The sequence below is a fragment of the Dunckerocampus dactyliophorus genome, chromosome 14, assembly GCF_027744805.1.
Source record: "Dunckerocampus dactyliophorus isolate RoL2022-P2 chromosome 14, RoL_Ddac_1.1, whole genome shotgun sequence".
Taxonomy (NCBI): Eukaryota; Metazoa; Chordata; class Actinopteri; order Syngnathiformes; family Syngnathidae; genus Dunckerocampus; species Dunckerocampus dactyliophorus.
The window spans coordinates 14,897,714-14,910,092 of NC_072832.1; the positions used below are offsets into that span (position 1 = coordinate 14,897,714).

The 12,379-nt window shown below is 39.3% G+C and overlaps 1 protein-coding gene across 2 annotated transcripts in view; it reads right to left on the reverse strand.

Moving 5' to 3' along the window:
- Positions 1–341: 341 nt before the first annotated feature.
- Positions 342–12,379, reverse strand: part of prim2 (DNA primase subunit 2) — a 28,785-nt gene continuing 16,747 nt past the window's right edge. The window contains exons 11-14 of one of the 2 annotated variants that reach the window (XM_054799280.1): positions 7,248–7,374; positions 4,878–4,960; positions 4,458–4,526; positions 342–2,135 (exon numbers count right to left, since the gene is read on the reverse strand). In XM_054799280.1, coding sequence (XP_054655255.1) covers positions 1,896–2,135; positions 4,458–4,526; positions 4,878–4,960; positions 7,248–7,374 — 519 coding nt within the window. In that variant the 3' untranslated portion in view covers positions 342–1,895. The other variant, XM_054799281.1, reaches the window with a different exon arrangement.

Consider the following 12,379-nt stretch of genomic DNA (forward strand, 5'->3'; position numbering starts at 1 on the left):
AAATATTGAGTAAAATGTTGTATTCTAACTAGAAATGGGAAAAAGTTGCAACTTTACAAGAATAACATAATATTATGAGTGAAAACATCATTTTAGTAGCATAAAGTTTAAAAATTAAAGAAAAAGATGTTTAAAAAAAAAGTTGTAATATCGTGAGAAACAAAACAAATAAAGTTGTCATTTTTGGAAAATGAGGTTGCAAAAAATAAAGTTGAAATGGAATTTTTTTTATTTATTTTTTTTTACAAGAATAAAGTCAAAACCTTGAGAGTATTCTCAGTGTATTCCAACAAGAAAAAAGTTGAAAATTTAAGAGAATAAACTCAAAATTATGAGGGAAATAGTGTTATTTTAGTAGCACAGAGTTGAAATATAAAACAAAGTTTAAACAAAAAGTTGAGATGCTTTTTATCATATCTAGATGTGTTGGTTTATAAAATATCAAAGCGGCTCTTGCATGTGATCATTTTTGAGCATGTTGAAGAAGTTCGGACACCCCTGCACTTAGTTGATTACGCGCGGCAGTGGAGCACCGCTGCAAACGACAGGTACAATCGTTTGAATTAGAGTTTCTAGGTGTACCTAATGTTGTGGCCAGTGTATAACAACATCGTGCCATGAAATGCAAATACTTTCCTCTCAGTGTGGCAACTATACAGTCTACAGCATAGCAGGAATTAAACTAAGGAGCAGCACAGGTAATTCTAGTGGAAAAGCTCATAATCCGCCTCAACCACACAACACTACGCAAGATCTAAAACGATAAATCAGACGGCTATACCGTACAATCAATTTATGTTTTTCATGTTTTAGAGGTCGGAGCTTTAAGACATAATGTGGAAAACAAGATGATGCAGAGAGAGCTATATAACGCACAGCAGCTTTATTAAAATTCAGCTTGCCTGTACTGTAGTATTATGTAGATGCAAAAAGACCTTCTTGTCAGCATGTTGCAAAGGTGTTCTGCCCACTCCATGTAGCAACAGTACCAATGACGAAGGTCATGACTAATGATTGCAAATCCATTCTGAGAAGATCAAGTGCCAGCTTTTTCTAATAGCGGAGTCGTGATCTACCAAAACGTCCTCTCGCTGACAGCACCAGTTATCCACAAATCCTCCACGTTAAGCACCACGCTTGGCTGTTAAACCCAACACAAGCTACAGTTTGAGCAGCCTGTTCTAATGACGGTAAAAACGTCAGTGTCAAATAGGTCCATTACCATCTTGGCGCAGAAAAGCTGCTTGATTTTGAATGTTCAACACCATCAGGAATGATTAAATTACACCCTAAATTAATCATGAAACTACACTCAGCCATTCAAGGCAACACTCCTTTGGCAAATCATATTTGTATTCATACATTTAAGGGCTGACTCTAATTGGATCTCAAGTTTTTAATGGTGTTAAAAAAATAAATTGCAAAGAGTGCAGATAAGCGCCAGAAAACAGCATGTCCTGAAACAGCAAGATTAGGCTGCTTTGCCAAAGCGGCACACACAGACAAAGCTCTACTCTATGCGGGACAAAAGGTTCTTGACTTTTAGACAGCCACCATTTTTCACAAATTATTAAGCTAGGAAAGGAAAGGAACAAAATTTGCGAGCAAGATCACCTCTGCTAGGAATATATTGTGCACCGTGAGGCAATATTCCAGGGGCAGGCAGCATAATACAACTGGGGGGAATTGTTTATTTCCATATAACCATACAATCTCCTGCCACCATTCATCCACACTCGTGCCAGCAAATACAATGACATTGTTAATGAGGCAGCTGGCCTCACCACAACTACAACTTTTACCAAAGCACCATAAAGTACACTTCAGGGTGACCTCAAAGCCCGATGCTACTAGACGGATGAATTTCTTTCTACATTTAGAAAACAATGAGCAAATCAGGCATCCTGAAAGTATGAGTCCAGATCTTCCGTAATCTCGGAACAATCTTGCGATTCACTTGTGTTCACCGCCGCCTTTTCTTGAGTAGCAGCAGAGTTTCTGGCAGCGGAGTTGTTGCCCTGCGACCTCCGCGGGGTGTCCATCTCTCGCTTGATGTCCTTGCCTCCCCCCAAAACATTCTGGCTCTCAACAAAGTACTGGTTAGGGTGATTGAGGGAGAAGTTGGCATCCTCCACCTGCAGAAAAGCATGCATTCAAAGTTAGCTTGCGATGAAATAGCAGATGCAGGTAAATATATTGTACAACATACCAGTTTGTTTGCTAAAAAAATGTGTGTGGATGATTTAGTCAGCAGCTTCAGTATGACTGAGTAACATTCATTCATTCATTTTCTATGCCGCTTGTCCTCATACGGTCGCGGGGGTATGCTGGAGCCTACCACCAGCTGACTTCGGGGCGACAGGCGGGGTACTCCCTGGACTGGTCAACAGCCAATCGCAGGGCACATATACTTGTAGACAAACAACCATTGAGTAACATTTATAACACAAATGACAAAAATCAATAGTAGGCCTGTGGAACCCGTTTATGTCGACGCCCCTCGGACTGGCTGACAGACGTCAACATAAGCGGCTGTCGACATAACTAAATTTGAAACCAAAACGAACCACTGCTTGGACATTTACATGTGACCAGAAACATTAGGAGAACAGACGACCATAAAGGATTTTTGAACCTATGACAGTATGTTGACATTGTTGTCCTTATTTTGTGCATATTATTGGTTAGGATTCTTCTGTTTTTATTAGGGCTGTCAAAAATAGGGTGTTAACCGCGGAAACTAATTGATTACATTAATTGGGTTAAAATTGTTATCATCATTAACGCAGGCGAGCCACATCTCTGTTATGACGGCAGACGGGAACTTTATTCTGACCTTAACACATCAACAGCAGTGCAATTCCAACATCATACGTGTATCTCCAGCTCACAAACACGCCTCTAAGCAGTTCGTCCTCAGAACAACACTTCCTCGTTGTCACTAGACAACAGCGAGGTGCATTCACTGACACTCCGAAAATCACAACGTCTTTATTATGCGTGTATGTGTGGTCTAAATAAACAGAAAGACAAAGAAAAACAGTCAGTGGTTGTTCTTATCTCTCACGAACATAACTGACTGCGGAAGTACAGTTTGCTGCATTTAAGTATGCTCGGAAATTCCATAAAATACATATACACTCAAAACGTGAAGTCAACCCTGCATGGCGCATACTAACACAGTTAACGTCTGATTCAAATGTTCTGCTACTATTAAAGAAACTAGTGATACATTTTTAGATCTGTGCTATCTTTTATCTTCATATAATATGGGAATAATATGGGAATATTTCCCACACAGTGACAAATGGTGATAAATCGTGATTAATGAATTTGAAAACTCATTAATTTGATTACAATTTTCATATATTTTATGCTTGAAAAATAATGTAATGCCTGCATTTTCTTAGTTGCTATGGTAGAATCCAAGTTAATACTGCACTGCTTTTATTCTGAAGGTTACCTTGCAGTGAACAGGAAGTCACATTGTGCACGTTTTAATGCTGTTTAACTAGACCAAGAGTGTCCAAAGTGCAGCCCGGGGGCCATTTGTGTGTGTGTGTGTGTGTGTGTGTGTGTGTTTTTTTAATAAATTGGGCCCCCCAGCACATCCTAAAAATACAATTAACCAAGAAAACTAAAAGCAGTAATTTTACAAAAAATATACACAAAATATTACAAATATGAAAGACAAAACTCATAAAAAAAAGTCATATTTTGAGAAACAAACAAAACAAAGAAAAAGCTTTAAATTTTAAGATAATCGGATTGGGTAAACGGTACAATAATAAAGTCACAATATTATGAGAATAAAGAGACAATGTTACAAGAAAAGCTGTACCTGAAGAAAATTAGTATAAGAAAGTTTGTATATATAAAAAAAAAACAGCAAAAAAGTGTAATGTAAGTTCATATTAATAATACGCTTTGTCACCGATAACACAAAGCTGCGATGCAGGCTCTTTTTTTTTTTCTTTAAATGTAAAAATGTTGGGTAAAAAAAAAAAAATACAAAAAAAATGTAAAAGTGGCCCCCGCATTCCTTGATTATTCAGAATGCGGCCCTGCATGGACAAAGTTTGGACACCCCAAATCCCCGATCCACTGTCAGCGAAATATTACTTCTTATGGTTAAAACAATTCCTTTACGTTTCATATGTGAGCGATACAATGAACCTAATAATGAATGCAGTCAGTTTGCAGTAGCTACAGTATGACTGACTGCATACTGCGAGCTGTTTCTAATATTCTCCCCTCCCGTGTAGCTCAATATGGAGTAATGCTGAGTCCGGCATCAACACATATTGGGATAAATAATTCAACGGTGCAATAAAATCCTGTAAAATGTACAGAAGTTGGCGATCAGCAGAAGGTACGCAGGACATTTGAGGATACAGATCAAGCCTCTCACTCAGCTTGCTGTGGTAACATCCAATTTAAAAAATACATTGACTTACATTGTGTGTCAGCTCAAAGTACTTCTGGCAGGCCAGCTGATAGTGCATCCCTTTGACCAACTCCAAAATCTGTGGGGACAGGGAAGAAAAAGTCACAATGTTTACAAAAACAAGCATGTCTTCCCTGCAGATATAATTACCCAGCTGACAAGTATATTGAGGATTGTTCTTAGATTAATGAGTTGACCTTTAGTAGAATTAACTTTGGAGGCAATTACGGATTTTGTTTTTGTTGAATGGAACATTAAGCACCGGGATGGATTGCCATTAAAATAAACACAGATTCAAGAGTAAGAATTAAGAAAAGCACCGAAAGCTGCCGCCTCATTGGCGCGGCTGTGAAATGAATAACTACAGCAGGCAGTGAAGGCAGCATAGCGGGATCAGGAGAGACAATGTTGGCCTGAGGACTCCACCTACCTGACTGATCCCACTGGGGGACACCTTGTACAACTGAAGCTTCTGCTTCAGCAGCTCGGGGTCACTGTGTCGAAATGGACATCCTGAAATACACAAAAGGAACACGAGGACGTGAGCTGGAAATACTGCGGAAGGAAAACTGCTTCGGGTAAGACTTTTTTTTAAAAGATGTTGGAGTGCATCTGTGGGATTTTTTTTTTGTCCATTCATTTGGAAGAGGTCAGAGGTCACAAATGCTGGGTGTTTGACGGGCTTAAAGATTCTTGCTCTCAAGTTCTTTACTCCAAACTCATCCAACCATGCCTTTATAGAGCTTGCGTTTTTCCCCAATGTCTAAAATTGCTCGAGATATCCAATTAACCATTTTGTGCTTTTTTTTCATGCCATTTTGGAATGATCATTTCTGTTCCTTAAATTTGCCAAACATAGCAAAGCTCCAAAATAAACATGCCCACTGATCCCATTTTTGGTCCCATATTTATCTAAACATAAACTAATGCAATCCTTTCTGCTAAGATTTCAACTTGAGGTACTGTAATTTGTGGTGTACTGTATAAGCCGCTACTTTTCCTCACGTTTTTAACCTTGCGGCTTATACAGTGATGCAGCTAATTTGTGGTCACGTTCTCGTCTTGCAACATCTCGTGCTCCGGAGCAGTAATTCCGCCCTCATCATGGAGAACGCGAGCAGAGGTGCACGTGATGCGGCTTCCAGGTTGAAGGCGATGGATCTAGTGGCTTTTGCTTCAATCTGCCGGTGGTCCACTTTTCAGGGTTCCTGGGGGCTGGACTGCTGCATGTTGGGGAGGAGAGGACAGGCCCGGTGGCGCGAGTGGCCCTGGGAGCGACAACGAAAAGAGGGAGAGAGCCCGGCGGCGAATGTGGCAAGGGAATTGTGGGGTTGTTCAGTTCCAATACAGAAGAAGATGACTTTAGTGGTTTTAGTGTGGAAGGAGGAGGATGAAGACTGCAATGACAGCAACTTTTCTGGCGGGCTACTGTTGAACCAACTATGTTACACGCACTGTTTGGTACTGTTTGGAGAATTATTTTTTTTATTTAATTAAAAGTTATAAAAATCTTTCTGGGTACTAAATACTCCATGTAGACACCTGCAGCTTCCAGACAGGTGCAGCCTACATATGTACATATCTTTATCCTCTTTTTTAGTGGGTGCGGCTTATAGTCAGGTGCGCTCAATAGTCCGGAAATTACGGTGCTGGTCTTTCCTTTTTTTTATTTTTATATTTCTTCACCAGAAGGTGCAACTCTTTCCCATTCAAAGCATGCAGAAAAATGCCACATCATTTACCGTTTTCTGCAAGGACAGTGTGTGTCACTATTGGTGGATGAATACAGTGTGTGGGTCTAATTCATATCTGCTTATTAGTTTACTTTTTGCACTTCATTATGCCTCCCAAGCGTGAGGCAAGCTCTGGGGGAACCTCGTAAAAGAAAGTGAAAATTAAAGTGAAGTGGAATTAGACATCGTAAAACACACAGTGGAGTAATCAACATTGGCTGCTTGCCTGTTCCAAGCTGCTCAAATGCCGCGACCATCATGAAGGCTAAAGATGTGAAAGGATCTTCTACTGTGAAATGTCTCCTCTCAATAAGCCTGTCTCTCCCTCCTTTGCAACGCCCCTTCCAGTGTTCAAGGCAACCACAGGGATATAAGTAAGGAGTTGTCTCTTTTTTGTGTTACTGTTTCACTTAATTCTTGTATTTGATCTTCTTTCACTGTACTTTATACTGTATGTCCATGTTTTCTGTGTACCGTGTTAGGATGTTAATTTAGGTATAATTTAGGCATAAATATTGCTCACTCCCACTAAAACTGAACTTACACAGTCTAGGAACAGAACTCGTTCCTAACCGGAGGATCACATGTATTTACAGCAGTTTTTGCAAAGCTGACATACGTTGCTGCTATAACAGCAAGTGTTTTTTCATTTTATTTTTATACACCTCCACTGTAGATAAAATTAAATACATTAACATCACTAACCCATCACAGGGCCTAATAACAACAACAATAATAATATTAATAATAATAATAATAAGCAAATACTCTTAATTATTTAAGTTTTGTTTGTTTTTCTAACCAGACTGAAGTAGTTTTAAAAGATTTTTTAAGGTGGGAAACATATAAATACTTTAAGTATTTTTCAGCAGTTTGTGAGAAGCTTTTTGTGGTTAGGGACAAATGAGTGAGGACATATAAAGGACCGAAGGTACCAGTGGAACTAAGGGGTCTATCCTAACTGGCGATTGATTAATTCAATGACGATCCAAAAGTATTTTTTCCAATATAATGTACCTCAAGTCTAGTATCTGCTTCACTGTTCCATCTAGCAGCTGTCAACTCACCATGATGGTCGCCTTGGCTGGGGGGGTTTGACAAAATCACCTTCATGCAGCTGTAGGGGGTGTAGTCTGTCCTCTTGCCTTCTTTGCCAAACATGTGGCGGATGCTGTAAGCGTACGCTTTGTCAAACTGAGCATAGGGAAGGGAGAGAAACAAGGGGGGAAGGGGCGAGGGGGGACAAGGTTGGGGTGAAAAGAGACGTTGTTATACATCATGTCAGAGTTGACACTGTTGTTGTCCCGCAATGAAATATGGCGCTATTAGAGGGAACCTGTGGTGGAGGGGAAGCTAGCAGAGTTGTGGATAACATAGCCATCTTTTCCTGTCCATGCTTTTGTCTTGACACAAGAATTTTCATGCAAGTTTCAAAAGAATGTGAAGGAGCGCCTTTGTGCAGCCATTAAAAGTGAATTAAGGTTTCCCGCCTCTAAAACTCAAATAGTATATTGCTCCTACATTCTCACATAAACACATGCAATAACCCATTCATGATGCAATAAAACCCTTGAACTTGCTAATGTAACGATTAAAGCGTGGCAATTTAAAACGCATCAAGTCTTCTCCAAGTACAATAAATCTCTTATTAATTATTGAGAGGGTCTTGGGATTCATGAGAGGCAGCCTCTGGAGTGTTAAGAGCCCCCACCCCTTTTATGAAGATGAACTTTGACAGTGAGCTGCCACTTCAGTGTGTTTAATGGGTATTCAACATCAAATTAGAAGATAAAATCACGTTGCGTGAGAGATGATGTCATATCTTTCAGGTAATACCTCGATTCTTATTCAATTATTCAATTCAATGACACCTAACAGATTCCACCAATGTCCTCACGTAGCTCCATTTTGTGATTTTTGTAACGATCAAATACATTTGTCAGCGAATTCACCATCTGTTTGGCAAAAATGGTTAACCTCCAGTTTTTACAGCTTGACTTTTTTTTTTTTTTAAATAATAAATATTGAAGATTGCAATCTACTACAAGTGTAAAAATAAGCTAACAACAATATTGTAACAAACAACAAACTATGTCGTCACTCTTAACACAGATAACATGTGGGAGAGATTATCGTTTGTACCTGGGAAGTGAGTCTTCACATTGGCACGACAGTGCATTCTACTGTTACTATTGTCTAAAGATGCCGGATATTGGATTTCTTACCGATATGCCGATATTGTCCAGCACTTCATTTCCGATAGTGATATCAACCAATACAGATACAGCCAGCAGCTCTTCCCTCAAACTAATGTCAGATTACATCTCGTGAAATGAATGAACACATTATGTTTCACAAATAAACACCGTTTGTGCCAAATAAGACAAATACCGCAAAATAAGTTATAGAAAAAAGTGCCATATCTATTTTTAACATTTTGTCTGAACATCATTTTAATAAAATCATGACCAATAGTCCATGAAAATAACATGTTCTCTGATTAACAAGTCCCAATTAAGAATCTACCAGTAATTAAATAATGCTGGTAAGTATACAATTTGGAAACTGCACATTTCTATGTGGCACAAACATCCGTATGAGAACAGAGTAAAGTGCACAGTAAAGTGAAACTAATGCAATAAATGAGCTCATTCAGCACGTCTCCTGTGGCTTATTTTTTTTGCTGCAGCGATGTTAGCTGCATGTGACTCCGAGTGATTCTTCCAGAGGTGCGATAATAGAAGGAAGACGCCTTTTTCTCCCCTTGCAGTGCTTTACAATCATTTTAAACTGCATATTTACAATCCCAAGGCAAAACTGAGCGTACCGCAGACACACTGAGCTAGGAAGCTCTTTGCTGTGTGGAGTACATCATCACTCGCATGTTATCGTAATAAGCAGAAAAAAAAAATGATACACATATGAACAGCGATGTCATTATTATGCCAATATCGGCATTGGCCGATGCTATTGGACTGCCCTACTATTGTCGCTTTAGCCATATTGCACTGAGCAGCCTCTGGTTCTATGATTATCATTACATTTTACAAATCACTAGTACCCTTATGTGGTGGCTTTGTCAAAAAAGAAAAATGCTAAACAAAAAGCAAACCACAACTTTGGAGTTAATCCTTTACATCGGGGTCAATTAATATTGAGTAATGTCCGTTTATGCAATTTCTTTTCCACAGCGAAGGTCCGAACCTTATTTTGCCTTAAATTGCATCAAACAGACCAGCTCGTATGAATATCAAATGTAATGAAACCCTGCACATCACACTACAACACAATTATTTTGGCACCTAAATTGCATTTAAAAGAAAACAGGACCAAATTGCTCATAAATAATACAAAGTTTGACTGTATAAACAATGAATGAACACAAGTGGCTCATTTTTAAGTGAAATGAAACTGCAGCGGTCTCTCGGGAAAAATAACATTTTAATAACTGTCTCTTTCACAGAAAAGCTGCAGCAGTACATTCTCTTAAAGTTTCACTTTTTCTTTTATTCGGGATTTGCCTGAATTTGTCACACAATTTTGTTGAGTGAGTAAAATCTCTGCAGCAGAAGCACTGCACAACTCTCCCGTCAGTGAAGGATGTTTTATTTTGCTCCAATATCCACACAATCCTTAGTGAACACTCATTTGTATGTTGCTGTGCTGTAAATTGGTGTTATTACTCTTGTAGATTTTTCGCGCTCTCACATCAGACTTCATTGGATATTTCCCCTCAAATGATCTGTGTTTTGTCAGGTAATGTTGCGTCACATTTGCACTTCAGTTTCAGATGAGATGAGACACAGCGGTTTGGCACTGGATTCTGGAAGAATGAACAATATCGGTCCATCCATTCACTTTTAAATGCTTGGTTTTCTTACTTTTGAGCAAGCCATGGTTCTCATTCGCTAAGCAAGAAAACAAACTATTTCACTGGCTCATTTTGAGTGACGTCACGGGCGTTTGCCGTCACGTAACCGTAATAACGGAAGCGAGTATGGTCGGTCCGCGAGTATGATTATATGATTATATGTTGTTATTGTATTTCCCATTCATTTGAATTGGTCACGGGTCCATAAAGGGGCACTACTGGGTCCGGATCCCGACCGAGGTCCGCCATTTGATGATGGCCGCTTTACATGCTCTGAGCTGAAATCCCACATTTTATCCCAATTTTGGTTGAATTCAAATTTCTACGACCGGGGATTTATTTATTTATTTTTTTAAAACTTCAGATTTTTTCCCACTGATGTGCTGCCATAATCAAATGCAAAAGTTAATGTGTAACAATATGATAAGAACACACTTAACAGGCCCTGTACTGCTGATGTGGCCCGAGGTGGGAAAAATTAGTTTAGAGTTTGTCATTTAATCTCCAACTGTGATAACGATAATCCTGGATGTACCCTAATATAGCTGACCTTTAAATTGGAGGAGTTTAGAACATCTAACAGGGAGGGGGAAATAAAAAAAAAAAACAGGGGTACAAAAGATGCATTAACAGAGCAGAGCCACATCTCATGCAGCATCTTGGCGCATGAGCTCTTGATCATCCACCCCCCCTACATGAGGACACATTTACAAAAACCTGCGGCGTTGCACACAGCGAAATAGGACACAATCAAAGGGATTATGTGCAAGTGTGTATGTATAAACTTGGCATACGTTCTTAGGCACAGTCCATAGTGACTGATCTCCCTCTAGGTCCAATCTGTTTTGGATGTAATTTCATTAAAATACTTCTATTGATAATCTACACCACAGGCATTTGCACACATAAACAAGGTACGAGATTAATATAGAACAAACAAGTTGCATATTTACAATTTAAAGTTTACTTTTTCTAAGTCATTCAAGGACACAACGCACAAGCAGTCTTTAGAACCACAAATTCTGTGGCTATTTGCATTATACCAACACAAAAGGACGTTTTCTTCCAATCCCAACATCTAACTTGACCTGTCTAGTGAGTGCTGTACTGTGTTGTGTATCGAGCGGCCCATGGCGGCAGTGATATGATATAACAAACACGGGTGCATTTTATTGATGGCATTTTGAAAGATCCTGAGGCCCATTGTTGCGCTATTCATCCATGACCATCAGCACATGTTGCAGCATGATAATGCAGGGCACCATGCTGGAAGGATCTGTACACAATTCCTGGAAGCTGAAAACATCCCAGTTCTTGGATGGCCAGCATACACACCAGACATGTCACCTACTGAGCATGTTTGGGATGCTATGGATTGGCGTATACGGTACTTGAGCAAATGGTTTCCACACCGGATGCTGACTCTTCATTTTGTTTGACTGCACATTTTGGAGTGTCCAAAGGCACACCTGTGCAATAATCATGCTGTCTAATCAGCATCTTGATATGACACACCTGTGAGGCGGGTAAACTATGAATGCTCACTAACACAGATTTAGACGGGTTTGTCAACAATATTTGAGAAAAACAGGCCTTTTGTGTACATAGAAAAAGCTTCACAGTTAAGCTCATGAAAAATGTTTGTTATTGTTGAGTGCATACAGTAATCGCTCGTTTATCGTGGTTAACTGATTCCAGACAGACTATGATAAGTGAATTTCTGTGAAGTAGGATTCCTCATTTAAAAATGGGATATTTTTTAAGTTAGAGCATAAAAAAAAAACTGTTTACAACCTTCTATAATACGTTGTTTACGTTACAGTCGTCCCTTGTTTATTGCAATTAATTGGTTCCAGTCCTGACCAAGCATGATGCATTATGCATAACAGATTTTCAAATAAATGCCGTTTTTTATTTTAAATTCGTATTGGTACTTGTCTTGTATATTTCTTAGCTACCTTTTCAGTGTTAAGTTGCCGTGTGATGATTTTAGTCTTCTAAGATGACACCATGAGTCAGTGTGTTATACTGAGCAATGACCTCCTGTGATTTCCGATGGGTTGATAAGGTTGTTGTGAGTTCTCTCGTAGCTCATGATTGGCTCCTGTCAAATAAAGAGCTGCCTGGTCCTCACAGAATCGTGCACGCCACAATGTCTTTTTATGATGTGGACATGTGTTGCTTATAGTCCAGTGTGTCTTATATGTGTACAAATCAGTTTTTCTCTCCAATTTTAGTGGGTGCACCGGTGTGTCTTATACAACGAAAATTACGGTATTCTTTGATTACAACACATTGTAATGTGCATGCTATGGGATCACTGAAGGG